This window comes from Capsicum annuum, chromosome 2 (assembly GCF_002878395.1).
Source record: "Capsicum annuum cultivar UCD-10X-F1 chromosome 2, UCD10Xv1.1, whole genome shotgun sequence".
Taxonomy (NCBI): domain Eukaryota; kingdom Viridiplantae; phylum Streptophyta; class Magnoliopsida; order Solanales; family Solanaceae; genus Capsicum; species Capsicum annuum.
In genome coordinates this window covers 147,562,125-147,580,123 of record NC_061112.1, presented here as the reverse complement: position 1 = coordinate 147,580,123, position 17,999 = coordinate 147,562,125, and the positions used below count along the sequence as shown (strand labels likewise).

Sequence of the window (17,999 nt, the reverse complement as noted above, 5' to 3'; positions counted from 1 at the left end):
CCGCTAAGTTCATCATTGGTGTACTTGGTATGCAAGTTAGGCCTTGATTGCTTGCTAAGTATACATTAAGTTGTCAAATTGTTTGCTGATTATAACTGTTTCTGAAAGTACAATAAGAGTTCAGTAAGATGGGAAATGACATAAAATTGAATGAAGTTAAAGTCATCAGTAAAGAGGGATACAAAGATGTAAAGGTGCTATTTAAGTATATTCATGCACCAGAAATTTGATAATTCTAGTGAAAAAATGTGTCATTGCTGTTCAATTAGAGTAATTCTTGGGTGCGTACGAGTTTAAAGTGTATGCTAGGAATATTTGGAACTTGTAAATATATTACACGTACCTCGTGTAGCTCAGAGTTGGGAGTTGAGATACTTTCTGTGGACAAAGGGGTAATTTCTGTGGAATTTGTATTTCCTTCTTGTCTGTCTTTTCCTTTCTCCATTTTTTGATGGAGTAAGGATTAATATTAAAAGCATCACGAAGATACACAAGTCTTTCCTTTATCCATTTAAGGCTTGTGAATTGACCAGTGTATTATATGTTGTCTCTATTGTTTCGTAAGATGCTGTAACACCTTTTTGGATTCTGGGAGATCACGCTCTGATAGGTTCAGTCACTCAATTGCTGTGTGTATAGTTATATTATCTTCTCTATCAGAGGAAATGTGTCTGGTCGATTTGATTGATTCTTGTTTTGGTTCTATGTATATATGTTTCTCGTCATGTTGAAGCCACAAGAAAAGGTGATCTTGCAAATGTTACTGCAAAATATGTTCTGTTACTGGTTATTTCTCTCGTAGAAAAGAACTGTTCCATGTGTAACTCTATATCAGTATCTTTTTTTGGACGGAAGTTTCAATTGGTTGCATCAGTTAGTTGCTTGCCAAACACAGTAAAATTTCTTTCTTTGCCTGGTGCAAGCGATCTCTGATAATATGCAATCCAGAAAGACTTTTGTAAAGTCTACAACCTGACCATCTAGTTGAATGGATATTGCCTCGAGGGTGAACAATTATATTTGGAGCGTAGTTTGAAATTGTTCTTGAATCATACTTGCTAAATATTGTGGGCCTGGTAACATATATTTGTTTGAATAGCGGATTTTTTGGCTCTTTATGGCCACACTACATGGCATATGCATGAAGGAGGAGACTATATCTGTTGGTAGGTCATCTTGTTAGTTCATCATGGTTCATGCTCTTTTTCATGATCAGCAATTATGTGACTTCTGACAAAATGTTTTGTCAGTGATCTGCTGATACTCCTTTTAACGTTTTAAAGAAATGTGCGTCTACTTGGATGCTTCATATATCTTCTATCCAATCAGTTAGTAAAACAAGTAGTGGTTCTAACCTTTGACAATAAAGAGTACCTCGGGTCCGTGATCCAGAGTAACGGTGAGATTGACGAGGATGTCTCGCACCGTATTGGGGCGGGATGGATGAAGTGGAAACTCGCATCGGGGGTGCTGTGTGATAAGAAGGTGCCGCCCAAGCTTAAAGGCAAATTCTATAGGGTGGTAGTCCGTCCGGCCTTGCTGTATGGAGCGGAGTGTTGGCCAGTTAAGAACTCCCACATCCAAAAAATGAAGGTGGCAGAAATGCGGATGTTGCGCTGGATGTGTGGACTGACCCGAGGGGATAGAGTTCGGAATGAGACTATCCGGGAGAAGGTTGGTGTGACTTCAGTGGAGTGTAAGATGCGGGAAGCACGATTGAGATGGTTCGGACACGTGAAGAGGAGGGGCATGGATGCCCCGGTCCGTAGGTGTGAGAGGCTAGCGTTGGATGGTTTTAGACGGGGTAGAGGTAGACCGAAGAAGTACTGGGGTGAGGTGATTAGGCGGGACATGGAACAGTTACAGCTCACCGAGGACATGACCCTAGATAGGAAGGTCTGGAAGATGCGAATTACGGCAGAGGATTAGGGCCAGTTCGGGTCGCTAGTGTAGGGAATTAATTGGTGGGGGTGTATTCCTGTTATGATTCTGTATTCAGTGTTTCGTGTTCCGTGTTCCATGTTTATTACGAATCTGGGTGCTTTCCTCTGCTTTACATTCCTGCAATCCTGCTTTACTCTGTTTTATATTCCCTATGGGTGCCGTATCTATGTTATGTCATCTGCTGCTGTGCTGTACTATGTGTTTGTGTGATATCTCGTGACTTGAGCCGGGGGTCTTTCGGAAACAGCCTTTCTACTTCATCAGAGGTAGAGGTATGGACTGCGTACATCTTACCCCCCCAGACCCCACTAAGTGGGAATACACTGGGTTTGTTGTTGTTGTTGTTGTTCTAACCTGTGACAAGAAAGAGCAGATAGATACCTTTAAACTTCTGCTTTTTCCTCTCTTCCCCTCTGCCTTTGACGTGGGGAAAATTATTGTTTCCTGATGAAGAAGCTACAGGCTTCTGGTGATTTCTTCCATTAGTATGCCGTCTAGACGAAAGTATCTTAGGTTATTGACCGATAGATATGCTAATAGCATCATTTCTTTTAGCAACTTTTTTTCCAGTAATTGAACCTTAGCTAGTTCTGAATATGAATGAATTATTTATGGAAACATCTGGAGTTGACATCTTTTTTTGAATTAGTAATCTTACTTGCATCCTCATGGTAGATCTTATGATTTGGTTTCTGTTAAGAATTCGTGCCCTACTGATTTTCTTATTTTCGCCTAACTTTTGCTTATTGATGGAACGTGTTGCCTGACGTGTTTCAAGGAAGTAGTAAACAGAAAGTAAAAAACACAATGATTTTTACATGGAAAACACTTGGCTCAAAAGAGGTAAAAAATTACGACCTGCACCTTTACAGGATTTAACCCCAACTTCACTAAATAACTCTGAGTCTCAACAACTACTGATTACAAAACTCTTGTAACCAACAAAATAGGAATTATAAACTCTAATCCCTATAACTCAACAACTAGGAGTTATAAACTTTAATTCCTAACTAGTGTTCCCAAAGTCTCTGAGTTTTTCCCAACTCGAAGACTAGCTCCTAATTCAGTTTATAACACACTGAAACTAATATTACATGAATAGCTCAAACACAATGAATAACTCTAAAAATCAAAGCTAAAACTCTTAGCTGTATTATGCACGTAGGACTAGGTTCTTCAATGTATTTCTTCAGTGGTTGAGTAGCACTTCGTGATTTCAATCTGTAGATTGTACTTTTCTGCTTTGTAAGTGCGTGTCTTGCTTTGAATCTTTTCCCTTGTATTTATAGCCAACTCTGATGAAGACCTTCAGTAGCTTTCCTCTCCTATCTTGAATTGGACTCCCTTTCAGTTGATGTCTTCTCCTATTTTGAATTGGATTGCTTTCCCTTATCATCAAGTGTTTGAATCAAATTCAACTTCTTCAAATAATGTGCATGTTTATTTCCTTGAGTTTATCAAAATTAACCACTCATCTGGTTCTTGATTTCTTCCACCCTTGCCTTTAATCATCAATGATTTGCTGCAAGTTTCAGCTACATGTGACAGTGTGTCTGTGAACCAGCTTAACTGACATGTTTCATATCACTTTGTCAATTTGTCAATCATCAAAACTATAACGTACACCCAACAGTTTCTACAGCATGAAGCTTCTAACCATGTCGAATGATAATCTAGTGCCACTGTGTCGATGTTGCATGGTGCAGCGTACATTCAAAGCATCCCTTCTCATCGGCTTTCTCAACTCATTAGTAGGTATTTTTCTCCTAACACCAACCAATGGATCTAGTAGAAGTACTTCTGCCATATAATATACTGTCAAGTACTTCATTCAGATTGCAATTTTCTTCTTTCCAACTCATGTCATTGTTGTTTCATGATGATCCTGATAGATATTTGATTGCACAGGGCAGAATGTAGTGGCTGACGACCACACCATTCCAATATCGATAGAGTTATCATAATCGATCATTCTTTTCATCTTGGTGGCACCCTCGACAATATTGCAACTATATAAACTGTTTTCCGATCTGTAGTGTCAGATGTAGACGTCTCACTTGAAACCTATATGATGCGTTCTCTCATTATCCATGAGGTCTTATAGTCATTATAGCGTGATTACAATTTAAACTGGCCTGCTTTTACCAGCCAGAAAGGTTACAATCTTGTAGCTTGTTTCTTCATCTATACATACTTCACAAAAATTTGAAGTTGCAGAATAATTTGATAATTTTTAGAAGTGCTGTTGGACCATCAGTTAGAACCCTGCCAAAGAGAACCATTTTGAAGATAAAAGATCTTTTATGAGTATTTGCTGCAACTTAACAAATTGACCACTTAGCTTCCAAAACAAAGTTCTTTTTATTAACAGAACACTTCAATCCCATGTCAAATTCGAAGAAGACTTGTAGGAGTGGAGAGATGATTCTTTTATTTGGCTTGGTAACTTGTAACTAGATGGAACTACTGGAGGCGTACTCTTCTTGATCCCCTTCCTATAAGGTGCATTCTTTTGTTTGTTAATGATACTGTTTACATGGTTACCCCTCCCAAAAAAAATCTCAGTTTAATACCAATCTCAAATTACTCTCTTTTTTTTTTTTTTTTGGTTAAAGGAAAAGTTCATTTTGATACTGGAAATGGAAGTAGACAGAAGTAATCCACAAAATAATTTTTAATATTTCGTTATTTAGTCAGCTCATTCTATTTTGTTCTAGAGGTATTCGACCTCAATCATTGATACCATTTTCCAAGTGTGAATCATGTGAACGTTAACCACAGCCCACATGACGCTGACAGTTCAATGGAGCCTCATATTACTTCTAAAAAAAGATGGATAAATAAGATTTTACCGAAATAGTTTCTCTATTTGGAAGTAGGTGCAAGGTCTTCCAGACCCCATGATGTGGAACAATGGATATATTATTTCTTACAGAAATTAAAATAAAATTAATGCAACATACCCCAAGAATCCAGTTTTTACTATATCTACCCTTAAAGGTTACAAATTAAAGATATATGCATATTTTAATGAAGACACACATTTTATATTTGTTGATTTAGTGCAGATGGGTAACTTCTTTCTATTTTTAGGTGAAACCTCTTTGATTCCTATCCCCTGATGACACCCATTTTATATCACGTACACCAGTCCTTTTCTGTCCCCACCACCCCTGCTCCATTCATCCCCGCAAAAGAATTATTACTTTCTTGTTCTTTAGCTGGCAACTGGCACCCATGTACGCGCACAAAAAAAAAATGGAGGAAAATTTTGTCTGTATTAGCTAGCAATCTAGAACTTACCGTTTCTTAAACAGCACATTATTGTTATCTTCTAGATTTTAATATTTCTGATCATGATATGCTTAATCAAGTATGGCTCCTCTTGAACTGTTGTCCCACATGTAAATTATCGATTTCTATGTTGCTTCGACTCTTTAAAAATGCTGATGGCTGCATTTGAATCTTTTCAAAGTAACATATTTTTGAAGATTCAACATGAATGTAACAGCATTTTTTTTTTAAAATCCGAGCAACATAGACACCTTCATTGTAGTTGGAAATTGATTTCAGCACCCAAAGATCTGCCAAATGTCTGTTATTGTAACGTTCGGTATGTTTTGTCCTATTTTATCTCAGACCGTCGGTTGAACGGATCTTATTGACTGATAGTTGATGCCAAGTAACAGAACCTGCAACGTCAATATTTTTTGTCTTTCCGTACTAGTTTTGTAACGTTATAATTATATTCAGGATTAAGCTTAAATTACACAAGAAATTTTTTAATTAACCAGACCTTTTCCCCTTCTCTCTCTCTAATCTCCTCTATTTCCTCATTTTCGCTCCCCAAAAGTTTGCAGAAATCTTGTACTTTCAACCACTTGTTAAGCACAAAATCTGCTAGCCAGCCGTTCTTCTTGACAACTTCAAAGAGACAAAAAAGTTTTTAATGTACGAAACAAGAAGGTAACACGTTCTGGTCACTTCTGATAAAATTGGAACGATAAAGAGAAGGTAACTCATTTTGAATTAGCGTATATAATTAGAATAAGAATTATGTATGCTAAGTCAACCAGACATAGAGAATCTTTCTGATTTTCTTGTCATTCTTGATCCACCACCTCTTTATAGTAAAACCCAATAGCCAAATATTAAAAGGGTCTTCTAAAAATCTGTTTCATTAGTCATCTTAAATGAAAGCTGGTGCCCCAAAGCTTCTCAACATATTGAAAATGGCGCTCCTTTTCCTGCTTTGTGCATTTTCCATTCTTTTTCAGGGTTATAATGCTGATTTAAACTTAAACACAAATACCGTAGATGAAAATTCTCAGGATAACCATTTTGTCTTCCCCAAAGCAAATTCTTTAGTCTTGCCTAATCCATCAGATTACTTTTCTAGAGACCTTGTCTCCACCCCTTTGCCTACTAATTCATTTTTCCAAAATTTTGTACTCAAGAATGGTGATCAGCCTGAGTACATTCAACCTTATCTCATTCGCTCCGCTAACTCCTCCATTTCTATTTCTTATCCATCTCAGAACATCTCCTCTGCCTTAGTAGAAGAGATTTTTCACCCTGATTTGACTATATCAGCTCTCAAGAATCCTAAGCCAACGCAGCGCCATGTAATCTCAGCTTATAGTGATCTTAGTGTCATTTTGGACTTGCCATCAAGTAACCTTAGGTTCTTTTTGGTTAGAGGTAGTCCTTACTTGACTTTTGCTGTCAATGGGAAAACTTCAATATCAATCTCAACTGGTGATTCAATTCGCAAGCTCTCTCGTGATGGTTCTTTTACTAAGTACACAATCAGACTCCGCAATCAGCAAACGTGGATCCTATATGCATCTTCTCCGATTCATTTGACTCATACTGTATCCACCATCAACTTTGGTGGGTTCTCGGGTGTAATTCGGATTGCTCTCTTGGCTAATTCGGATTCCACGTTTGAGAAAATCCTTGACGAGCATAGCTCGGCTTACCCTGTGTCTGGAAGTGCCACTTTTGGGTCTTTTGCTCTCAAGTACAAGTGGGATGTGAAAGGTGCAGGGAAGCTGCTTATGCTTGCTCATCCTCTCCACCGTCGACTTCTTACAAAAGCAAATGCTCCAGTGACCGTACTGGAGGATTTCAAGTATAGAAGCACGGACGGTGAGCTTGTTGGTGTAATTGGAGATACATGGGATCTTGAAGCAGAGTCAATCCCAGTATCATGGCATTCGGTTAAAGGTTTGAAGAAAAAATCAATCCCTGAAATTATTCGTGCTCTTGATAAAGATGTTAAGACTTTGAATGCATCAAACATATCTACTGCATCATCTTACTTTTACGGGAAGTTGATTGGTAGAGCAGCAAGATTGGCATTGATTGCAGAAGAGGTTTCTTATCCTAAGATAAAGCCAGTAGTTGTTAAATTCTTGAAGGATATGATAGAGCCTTGGTTAAATGGAAAATTTGGTGCCAATGGCTTCTTCTATGAGGAGAAATGGGGTGGCCTTGTGACTAAACAAGGGATAAATGACACAGCAGCTGATTTTGGTTTTGGAATTTATAATGACCATCATTTTCATTTGGGATACTTTGTGTATGGCATTTCTGTGCTTACAAAATTTGACCCTTCATGGGGAAACCAGTACAAGAAGCAAGCATATTCATTAATGGAAGATTACATGAACTTGGGACTTGAGGAGAACCAGCATTATACGCGTCTTAGGAATTTTGACTTGTGGAAATTACATTCTTGGGCTTCAGGAGTGACTGAATTTCCATTTGGGAGAAATCAAGAGAGTACAAGTGAAGCGATCAATGCATATTATTCAGCTGCATTGATGGGATCAGCGTATGGAGATGCCGATCTTGTTTCTGTTGGCTCAACTCTTGCAGCCTTGGAAATTCAGTCTGCACAGACTTGGTGGCATGTAAAAGGAGACAACAAAATTTATGCACCAAGATTCGTCAAGAATAATAAGGTGGTTGGTATTTTATGGTCTAGAAAGAGAGACAGCATTCTTTGGTTTGCTGCAGCTGAGAGGAAAGACATAAGGCTGAGCATTCAAGTTCTACCATTATTGCCAATCACTGAAGTTGTGTTTTCTGATGTTGATTATGTGAAGGAGCTTGTGAAATGGGCACTCACTAGTGTACCCAAAAACAGAACCGAGGAAGGATGGAAAGGATTTGTTTACGCATTGGAAGCAATTTATAAGCCGAACCAAGCTTTAAAGAAAGTAAGGGACTTGAGCAGCCATGATGATGGAAATACACTCTCAAATCTTTTGTGGTGGATTCATAGCAGAAAATGATCATCACGAAACTTGAGAGGTTCACTAATTTTGCTTGTTAGATTGTTATTCTTGATGGGTTGATCATTTCCATTTGTTATTAACTTCAATAAGTATGATTAGGAACAGAGAGAATACCAATGTCTTTAATGATCAATGTCACAAAGTTCATGTTTTTACACTAGACAAATTTCTTGAAGCTTTTATACCTGCAATATGCATCATGATATCATGATCAATAGAACTCCCAATTAGTACAGTTTTGTTGCTGCTACATTCTGCTCAGTTACATATCTTGAATTCTCTAGTCTAGATACTAATACAACTGGCACTTGAGCGACCACCTATGGAGCCACGTGAGTTGATTCTCACTGATGGCTTGCATATTCTGTTGGTGCAAACAGTAGTTTATTACAACAATTAGATTTGTGTGTGATTGAGTTGGAACATTTTACATTGCTCCTCATATTGATGCTTAGTTCGCATTATTTACCTATGTATATTTAATAAATGTTATAGGCCAAGTTGCTTTCTTGTAAAAGCAACTTAGTTGCCTCCCATTGAAGAAGTCAAGAACAAAAACTCCCTTTTCTCTCTTTATATTATAGATTCTATCAGTATGTGGTTGGGTGTAACCTTTTGATGCAAGAAAAAGTAGGACTTGAGGGAAGCCAGCCAGCCTTAAACATTAGTTGGTGCATATGGTTGCCTAGCTGTGACCGGACATATTATATACCAACAACATTCTGAATTCTGGTGCAACTGTCAAGTTTGCTGCATCATTAGTTCATTTTCTTTTCTTATTTTGGGGGAGATCTTTTGAGATATTCATGTGCTTTGTAATTACTTATATTATCCTTTGAAGTGTTTGCATTTCAACTTTTTCTTATCATGGTTTGGTGGACAGCAAAGTGACAACAAATAAAAGGAAGGTGCCATCTGAATCCTTTTCATTGACTCAAACTAACTCATAGTTTTATACTGCACGTCATGGACGACAAATAATTTCTGGATTTGAGATTATCAGAGGATTGAGATGTCATGTCATTACTATATTTTTTTTGTTGGGGCGGGGGGGGGTGGGGGGGGGGGGGGTTAATTAGATCGAAAATAATTGATGCAACAAGGAGAATGGAACAACTCAACTGCAAACAAGAATAGTAGAAGACTATCTAGACAATTAATGTGTACTCTTTTTTGTTGACATTGGTCTACTTGACGTGAGTTTGATGATTTTCTGTTGCACAAACTACAAATTGGTGTTCATGTGAAATGTTTCGAACTTTTGGAGAAAAGGGTTTGAACAAAAACTTGTTTGAATAGTCCAAACTAGAATTAATAAGTATTTATAATTTCGGGAAGAAGAATAAGTCATATTTTTTAAAAGTTTAGTATGACAAAACATAGGTCGCGAAAAAGGAAACTAGCTTTGCTTTCAACATCAACGTGCAAAATTCACCTCATCCACTCGTGTTTAATTCGTTCAAGTAAAATCATTAATCTCTCGTTAGTTCAACAAACTTTATTTAATTTTGACAAGTTAGTTTAGGCTTTGATATTAAGTAAAATATATCTGATGTGATTTCACAAATAAAATTTGATAGATATAATTATTGTTATTTGTATTAATATGAAATAGTAGTTTCTTCATTGTTTTTTTCTTTTTAATCAATAAAAAAAAGTGAATATTCTTATACTTAATAGTAAGAATATAATTTAACCTTCTCATTCAAATTCTTAATGAGATGATATGTAGCGTAGCATATGGGTATTTACAATCTAGTAATTTAGAATCACAATATTTAAAGTGTTACTTGGAATTTTGTATTTCAATTAAATATTTTTATAAATTGAGACAATAAAAATAAATATATATTTTAATTTTCTTAATGACTAAAATTCATAATGTACGAGTTGCTTATCAACATCTCTCACGTCAATTAAAGCGACATATTATAGTAGCTAGGAAAAGAAAAACAAAGCCGAAAAGACAAAAAAGTGAAAAAGGAAACGTAGCACATTAGAGCCACTGTTCACGCGTGCCCAGTAATTAGGGAGTTAATTCAGCCAGTCATGAATTACTGCTAATGGCAACCTAAATTTGTCTGAGTTTTTCCATAGATAATGACAGTTATAAACTGACAAAGGAAATGAGATCGAAGAAGAGGACGACAACTGCTACTCCATTTTAATACTATTCTAAACTTAGTGTTGATTTTCTGTTTACAATTGTGTGCAGAGACCACATAACCATATAAGTCTATCTTCAACATGGGCTTCATGATGTTTTCTTTTGACTTAGCTTCGTGGTAACGTTCTTTCACAAACACACAGAATGTTTATATTTTTATTCAAAAACATCAATGTATTATTTTGTTTGACGTAAATGCTGAGTTCATCACTATTCACCAAGTCTTCTCTCTGAGGTACCCTCCCCATGTTGTCTCTCTCTTAATCAAGATTCTGATTTTACTCGCTCTCTATTTGACATACCAAATCAATTCCGAAGTCGCACCCACGTTCCCATTTGCCCACATTTGATGGGTAATACTACTTACAGCCTTGCCATTCCTCATGTTTCAAGATTCCTACCTCTAATTCAGGAAACCTAGAGGTAAGTTGAGAGTATTTTGAGCTACTAACATTGTCAACCTCTATTTGAGGGATCTGGGTCTGTTTACTTTTCCTTAACTATTGAATCTGGCTGCTGCGGAGTTGGGTTTTGGTGCATTCACATTTTCTTTTTGGATTCTGTTGATCTGGGTTGTTAACACTTTTTTCTTTTGAGGGCTTATAGGCTAGTGACTTCAATTTGAGGCTCTGATATAGACAGTAGTAGTAAAGATTTAGTTTTTGGAAAGAGGGGTTTTGCATTCTTGGATTATCTGCTGGATTTTTGGTTTGTTTGTGGAAATGAAGGTTTTTTGAGAAATCTCAATGTGGATTTTGGAGGGTTACTGCACAATTCTTGATCAAGATTGTGACTTTTACTGAAAATGGCCTCTCCAGATTCTTCCCCTCCTCTTCTTCCAATCCCAGTTTTGCCTGCAGCGTCACCTTCAAATTCTAGTTCTAATAGTACATCTCCTCCTCCTCCTCCTGACTCTTCACCTCCACCTGCTCCTCCGGATTCTTCAGTTCCACCTCCTCAATCCCCTTCTCCACCGCCTCCGGCTACTCCTCCTCCATCAGAGTCTAAATCACCACCTCCAGCAGAATCTCCTCCACCACCTGCGCCTTCACCTCCTCCTCCACCAGCAGCACCACCGCCTTCGGTATCTCCACCGCCAAAGCCATCAGTGTCACCACCACCACCACCTTCTCCTAAGGCTCCTCCACCAGCCAGTGCCCCTCCTCCAGTTTCACCTCCGCCCCCACCACCCGTAGATTCTACACCTCCTGCCCCTCCTCCTTCCCCACCTCCTCCCCCTCCAGCAGTTTCGCCTTCTCCTCCACCACCAGTGAAACATCAAGCACCACCCCCTGATTCTCCACCTCCTGCACCCGTTGTAAACCCCGCTCCACCTCCTGCATCAACACCCCCTCCAGCCTCACTGCCATCTACTCCTCCACCTGTTCCGTTAACATCTCCACCCCCTTCTATTTCTCCTCCTACTCCCCCAAATAATACATCATTGCCTGTGGCTCCCCCTCCATCTGTGCCTCGCCTTCCTACTACAGAGAAGCCCACTGCTAAATCAACTGTCCCTAACCCTGCTATCAATGCAGATTCTAGTCCCAGAAATGGTGGAGGAAATAAGACAGGAAGTGTGGTGGCAATTGGTGTTGTTGCTGGGTTTTTGGCCCTTAGCTTGGTGATTGTTGCTGTCTGGTTTACACGGAGGCGAAAGAAAAGAGAGAGTGCATTTAATCTCAATTACCTGGGACCCTCTCCATTTTCTTCCTCACCAAATTCAGGTATTGCGTTGAAGGTTTTTGAACTTCCTTATTGATTTTGCTGCATGGAATTTGTTCATTGCTATAACATTCCCATTTTCCATATTGATAAAATGCATTCATCCTTTCCCCAACTCTAGCTTGCGTGGATTACTGTAGTGTTGAAAAGGAACTGTAGCACGTGAACCGTAATGATCCTTTTGTAGAAGGGATTCGCTTTGAAATGGTATAAATAATCTCAATTTTTTGAACTACATATGGCCCATCTATATTACTGAACATCAGAGACATACTCGTCACTTTTGCTGCCTTTGCATGAAAATTCACCCTGTTTTTTTCCTCAGCTACAGAGTTGCGTGCTCACAACAAATTAACTTTGCCCAAGAAAACTAGAATTTATAGCTTTTGTGTAACTTATTTATCCGTATTCTCTTTTTACCTTTCCACTTATTGATCAGCTTTTAAATGTGAAGTACGGATCAGAAAATTAGTTTCCAGTACTATGTCGTTTGTGCAAATTTGTTTCTAGTATTGTTAGCGGTTCATTATAGAATTACAATAACTCACCCCCTGCCCAGCTTTTGGAGTCGTAATGATATACTTATCTTCCAGATACATCATTCTTGAGATCAAGGTCTCAACATTCTGCTTATTTAGCTCCAACCGGTTCGCAAAGCAATTTTATGTACTCTCCAGACCATGGTGGTATTGGAAATTCAAGATCATGGTTCACTTATGAAGAATTATCTGAGGCAACAAATGGTTTTTCTCCTGATACTGTTTTGGGTGAAGGTGGGTTCGGATGTGTTTACAAAGGTGTTCTTAGTGACGGAAGAGAAGTCGCTGTAAAACAGCTAAAAAGTGGAAGTGGACAAGGGGAACGTGAGTTCAGAGCAGAAGTTGAGATTATCAGCCGTGTCCACCATCGTCATTTGGTTTCACTTGTTGGTTACTGTATCTCAGATCAGCAAAGGTTGCTTGTCTACGACTATGTGCCAAACGACACGCTTGACTATCACCTTCATGGTAAGACAGGTTTGAGATAAAGGAACTAATGAATAGATCTACTCTATATTTTGTTCTCTAGATGAGTTTCACGATGAGTTTCTTATTTTTCTTAACATGACTGGTAATGACTAATGATGTGAATAGCTGCTAACAATGGCTACAAACTATTGGCCTTATACTGTGCCACATTCTATGAAGATTGATGAAATTGAGAAGGATGTTCTCTAGTCTCGGATATGATGCCAACTTAACTTCTATCACTCGATTAAATGCTTCAGGTAAAGGCAGGCCAACTATGGATTGGGCTACCCGAGTAAAAGTGGCTGCTGGTGCAGCACGTGGACTTGCTTATCTGCATGAAGACTGTAATTTCCTTATTTCTTCTTATATTTATATTTACTCTTGTCTACATTAAAACCTAGGGCTTCTGGAGACTTAATAAAAGGAATAATAGGGACAAAGTGGCTTAAGGGGTGACACCCAAGGGTGTGGTCTAGTGGTTCAATGAAGTTGGGTTGCGCACCATGAGGTCTCGAGTTCAATTCCCAACAAAGACAAACACTAGGTGATTTCTTCCCATCTGTTTTAGCTTTGGTGGACAGAGTTACCTGACACCTGTTGCTGGTGGGAGGTAGCAGGTATCCCGTGGAATTAGTCGAGGTGCGGGCACGCTAGGCCTCGCACCACGATTATCAAAAAAAAGTGGCTTAAGAAGTGGTTAGATTTCTTTACAAGCTGAGTGCAAAATATTCGATGTTCTTTTCCATGAAAATGCCTAATTTCGATCATCCTTCATTATAGAAGTGTAAAACCTGACTAGTCAATGTAATTGTTAAGGGTACCTGCATTGTTTATTGATGAGAACTAGCGCTAAAATAGACCACCAGTATTTTCAGTTGTAATGTCGCCAAGTTGAATGGACTTTCTTTGGCAACAGAGCATGTTTTCGTGTTTTGCAATTTTCCTCTACTGATTTATCTTCTAAAATTTTGCTAATTATGTCGTTCGCAGGTCATCCCCGCATTATCCATAGGGATATTAAATCATCAAACATCCTCTTGGATATCAATTTTGAGGCACGGGTATGGCAATTTATCCAATTTAAATTTATGTTTGTGACTTCTTGTTGTCATGTTTGTTGAGTTTAGGCATCTGAACCCGAAATTCTTGTGTTTCGTGCTGTAATGGTGTATAGGAAAATCATCTATGTTATTGCTCATAGTTTATGCAGTTTTACAATTGCATTTTTCCTCCTTTCAGGTTGCAGATTTTGGGCTTGCAAGGTTAGCAGGTGATGCCAATAATACACATGTGACAACTCGTGTGATGGGAACCTTTGGGTAGGTCATACATGTGCTAAGTCTTAAATTTGAAGAAATCTTAGCTGGCTTCTTCTTGTTACAATTTCATATCATCTGACAATATCAACACCTTTGTCAGTTGCACCATAAGTAATCTCCAAAAACTTTTATCCGAATGCTGCTTTTATTTTTAAAACTTTTATTACTTTATGTAACTTCCATTTCACTTTGAGCCTTGGGCGAGAGAATAATTTAACCTTAATTTAACATATATTGATTCCTCACTTGTAAGAACGACCTACAGTGGGTATCGGCCTCAAGTTGGTAACTTCGTACTCTTGTTTGGGGGCAGGATTTGGTCTTCAGTCAAACAGTTGCTGTTATGCTGCATCTCAGAACCATAACGTAAATGTCAGCCACACCTAGATTTTCCAATAGGCACTGTCATCCTACAGATAAAAGTGGGTTAAACTGATATTAACCAAAATGACTAATTTAGTAGTTTGTATGACATGCGTTCAGCTCATTACTTGACATTAACGTAAATGTTTTCAGATACTTGGCCCCAGAGTATGCATCTAGTGGAAAGTTAACAGAGAAGTCTGATGTTTATTCATATGGCGTTGTGCTTTTGGAGCTTATTACGGGGCGGAAACCTGTTGACCAGTCTCAACCCTTGGGTGATGAAAGCCTGGTTGAATGGGTAAGTTCAAATTTTTAGTTGTTTTTAACTCCCTGTAATGGCTGATGTTGGTATTCACACTATCAGCATGGCGTGGATATTCACACTAGTGATGTAACTGTTTTAAAGTTTTTCCTGTTTGCTTATAAACAACTCTTGTCACGCTAGTAGTGCTTTCATTAAATGGAAGTTGAGAATGCTACCTTCTATCGTGTAGGCTCGACCTTTGCTTGCTCAAGCACTTGAGACTGAAAATTTTGACGATTTAGTAGATCCTAGGCTTGAAAAGAACTATGTTGCGGGTGAGATGTTCCGGATGATTGAAGCAGCAGCAGCTTGTGTGCGTCATTCAGGCTCTAAGAGGCCTAAGATGAGTCAGGTAACTAGAGTGTTATTGGCGAGGCAGTTCATCATTCATTTCCTTGCAATCCTGAACTTTTTCGGTTCTGTCTTGTCTTCCCATTCCAGGTTGTTAGAGCTCTAGATTCCATGGATGAGCTTTCAGATCTGTCCAATGGAATGAAACCTGGGCAAAGTGAAATTTTTGATTCAAGGGAACAATCCGCACAGATAAGAATGTTTCAAAAAATGGCCTTTGGAAGTCAAGAGTACAGTTCAGATTTCTTCAATTACTCTCAAAGCAGCTATAGAAGTTGAGTTCTCAATGGCTCATTATCAAAAAAAAATTTGCCCTGGTGCTCCTGTTCGGTGCAAAATCCTGGCAATTCGCGACGACAAGTGGTTTTTTTCAGAGAGAGATCTGACTTGTAATTACACTGTGCTATTCTTTCTTTTTTGGCTAGCGCGGAAATCTGCATTCTTTTTTACTACTTTTTGTTGTTTCATTAGATCGATCACACAGAAAACAATTGGTTTTGTAGCATTCTGAAATTAAAAATTCGATTTATACAATGTAGATAATATTAATCAAAGTCGTTTGACTGATACCATGCAGTTACGCTCTAATGGAAGCATATGAAAGTTCTTAAAGAAAAAAAATTGTTCCGTGTAGCTATTTAACTATCCAGAGTTTGTTCATAGATCCTTAATTATGTTAACTAATCATGTCATTAAATTATTGATAAGAGCCAAGTGATCACCTAACCTGAATTATAAAAAAGGAGGGACGGATTTTGACTTGTAAAAGAAGGTTCAACATAAACCAGTAATTCATCAAAGTTGTTAAAAAAGGAAAATCTTTGGAGTTTCAAATTGAAATCTAATGAAAAGTAGTGTGCTATGGGACAGTTTTAATTGATTACTGTTATTCAGAAGAAGAGTTGGGACATTTATGATTACAACTTAAAAGAGTCGTACGCCTAAAACTTTTTTTTGATAAAATGTGTTGAAGGAAATAATGCATGTTCGATAGGATTTTCAGCCTACCCCATTCAATATAGTTGATTGTGTATAATAATTAATAGTAGCAAATTATGATAATAGCAATACAAGGGTTATCAGTATTAGTAATTCAAATAATACTAATACATATTATTTAGTACTGTTCTTATATACTCCCTCCATTCATTTTTTAGTTGTCACTAATTTACTATTATATCTTTAATTAATTAATTTTACTTATCATTTTTGACATATCAAGTATTAAATATTTTTTACCAAACAATTTTTCCTTTTTTTAGCATTAAGTGTGAGTGGCAGTAGTAGAATTAATAGTATGACTTTTCTTTTGCATTATTTTGCATTTGCATCCATGGTACTCCCCCATTCCATATTAAGTGACCACTTTTTATTTTATAAGATGCTTAAGAAACGATTAATTTTAATATTAAATGCTTTATTTATATTAATGGATATATAGATAATTTCTTTAAACTTTAAAGAGTATATTAATTGCAAGGTCAATTTTTTTTTTAAAAAAAAAAAAATTAATTCTATTTGATTTTGTAAGTGATCAACTAATTTGAGATATGTATTTTTAGTGATATGCTAACTAATATAGGACGGTGTGAGTATGACACTTGTTTTGGATGATTTTGCATTCTCCACGTAAAATGTCTTCATGCCGCATAAATTTGTAAAATCGTTCAAAAAGTTTGTTATGATTGATTTAACATTTTCCATAAAATAATAAATGATCCAATAGTGAATTCATGAGACAGACATTTGTACAATTAAGTTTAGCTCACTTCTCACTATTACAGATGAACAAGTGAATTTTTTCAATGTCTCAGTGAAATAGCGTAGCCTTGAATTTGATTTAACTATCTATCCAACATTTCGTACTGTAATGAAAGACTAATAAGTCAGGTAGTTGTAGAAGGGGAACCTAATTAACGTAATAATACAGTAATTGAAAATACATCTCTTTTTCTCATCTTGTTATAAAATAAGGAATAAAGAAAAGTAGAGAGAATAGAGAGAGTAATTCTTATTTTTCTCTTTGAGGGATAATTTACAATGACCCTTCTATTTATAGGGGAACTTGCCCCTAACTTCACACTAAAAGACAAATACATCAAATCCTGATAGACATCAAATAGATCTTGATAGACATTCATTATAATTGATATATATCATAACACTCCCCTTAAATGTCTAATAATACGCATATAGGTTGCCTCATTAAAAACCTTACAAGGAAAACTCAGTGAGACAAAACCTCGTAAGGAAAAAAAAGTACAACGCGTATTAACTCCCCCTAATAAGAACATTCTTGAATCTTTGCATTCCAATCTTGTGCACCATCTTCTTGAAAGTTGCAGTTGGAAGAGACTTGGTGAATAAATCAATTACATTGTCACTTGAACTAATCTGTTGTACATCAATATCACCATTCTTTTGGAGCTCATGTGTATAGAAGAGCTTTGGCGAAATGTGTTTCGTTCTATCTCCTTTTATGAATCCACCTTTCAGTTGTGCTATGCA

The 17,999-nt window shown here is 37.3% G+C and overlaps 2 protein-coding genes across 2 annotated transcripts; both read left to right on the top strand.

Annotated features, from left to right (window-relative positions):
- Positions 1-4,999: 4,999 nt before the first annotated feature.
- LOC107855496 (probable endo-1,3(4)-beta-glucanase ARB_01444) lies at positions 5,000-8,415 on the top strand. The gene has a single exon (XM_016700514.2). It carries the CDS (start codon positions 6,138-6,140, stop codon positions 8,244-8,246), a length of 2,109 nt encoding a protein of 702 aa, XP_016556000.1. The 5' UTR covers positions 5,000-6,137; the 3' UTR covers positions 8,247-8,415.
- A 1,802-nt stretch (positions 8,416-10,217) lies between these two features.
- LOC107855495 (proline-rich receptor-like protein kinase PERK8) lies at positions 10,218-16,058 on the top strand. Its single transcript, XM_016700513.2, has 8 exons — positions 10,218-12,143; positions 12,735-13,148; positions 13,409-13,495; positions 14,142-14,212; positions 14,391-14,470; positions 14,987-15,134; positions 15,331-15,492; positions 15,582-16,058. The coding sequence occupies exons 1-8, from the start codon at positions 11,222-11,224 to the stop codon at positions 15,768-15,770; spliced, it is 2,073 nt and encodes a 690-aa protein (XP_016555999.1). The 5' UTR covers positions 10,218-11,221; the 3' UTR covers positions 15,771-16,058.
- Positions 16,059-17,999: the final 1,941 nt, after the last annotated feature.

Coding starts and splice junctions, on each gene's coding strand:
- LOC107855496 (XM_016700514.2), top strand. CDS start 6,138: ATGAAAGCTGGTGCCCCAAAGCTTCTCAACATATTGAAAATGGCGCTC.
- LOC107855495 (XM_016700513.2), top strand. CDS start 11,222: ATGGCCTCTCCAGATTCTTCCCCTCCTCTTCTTCCAATCCCAGTTTTG. Junction 12,144..12,734: donor TTCTTCCTCACCAAATTCAG/GTATTGCGTTGA, acceptor CTTATCTTCCAG/ATACATCATTCTTGAGATCA. Junction 14,213..14,390: donor ATATCAATTTTGAGGCACGG/GTATGGCAATTT, acceptor TCCTCCTTTCAG/GTTGCAGATTTTGGGCTTGC.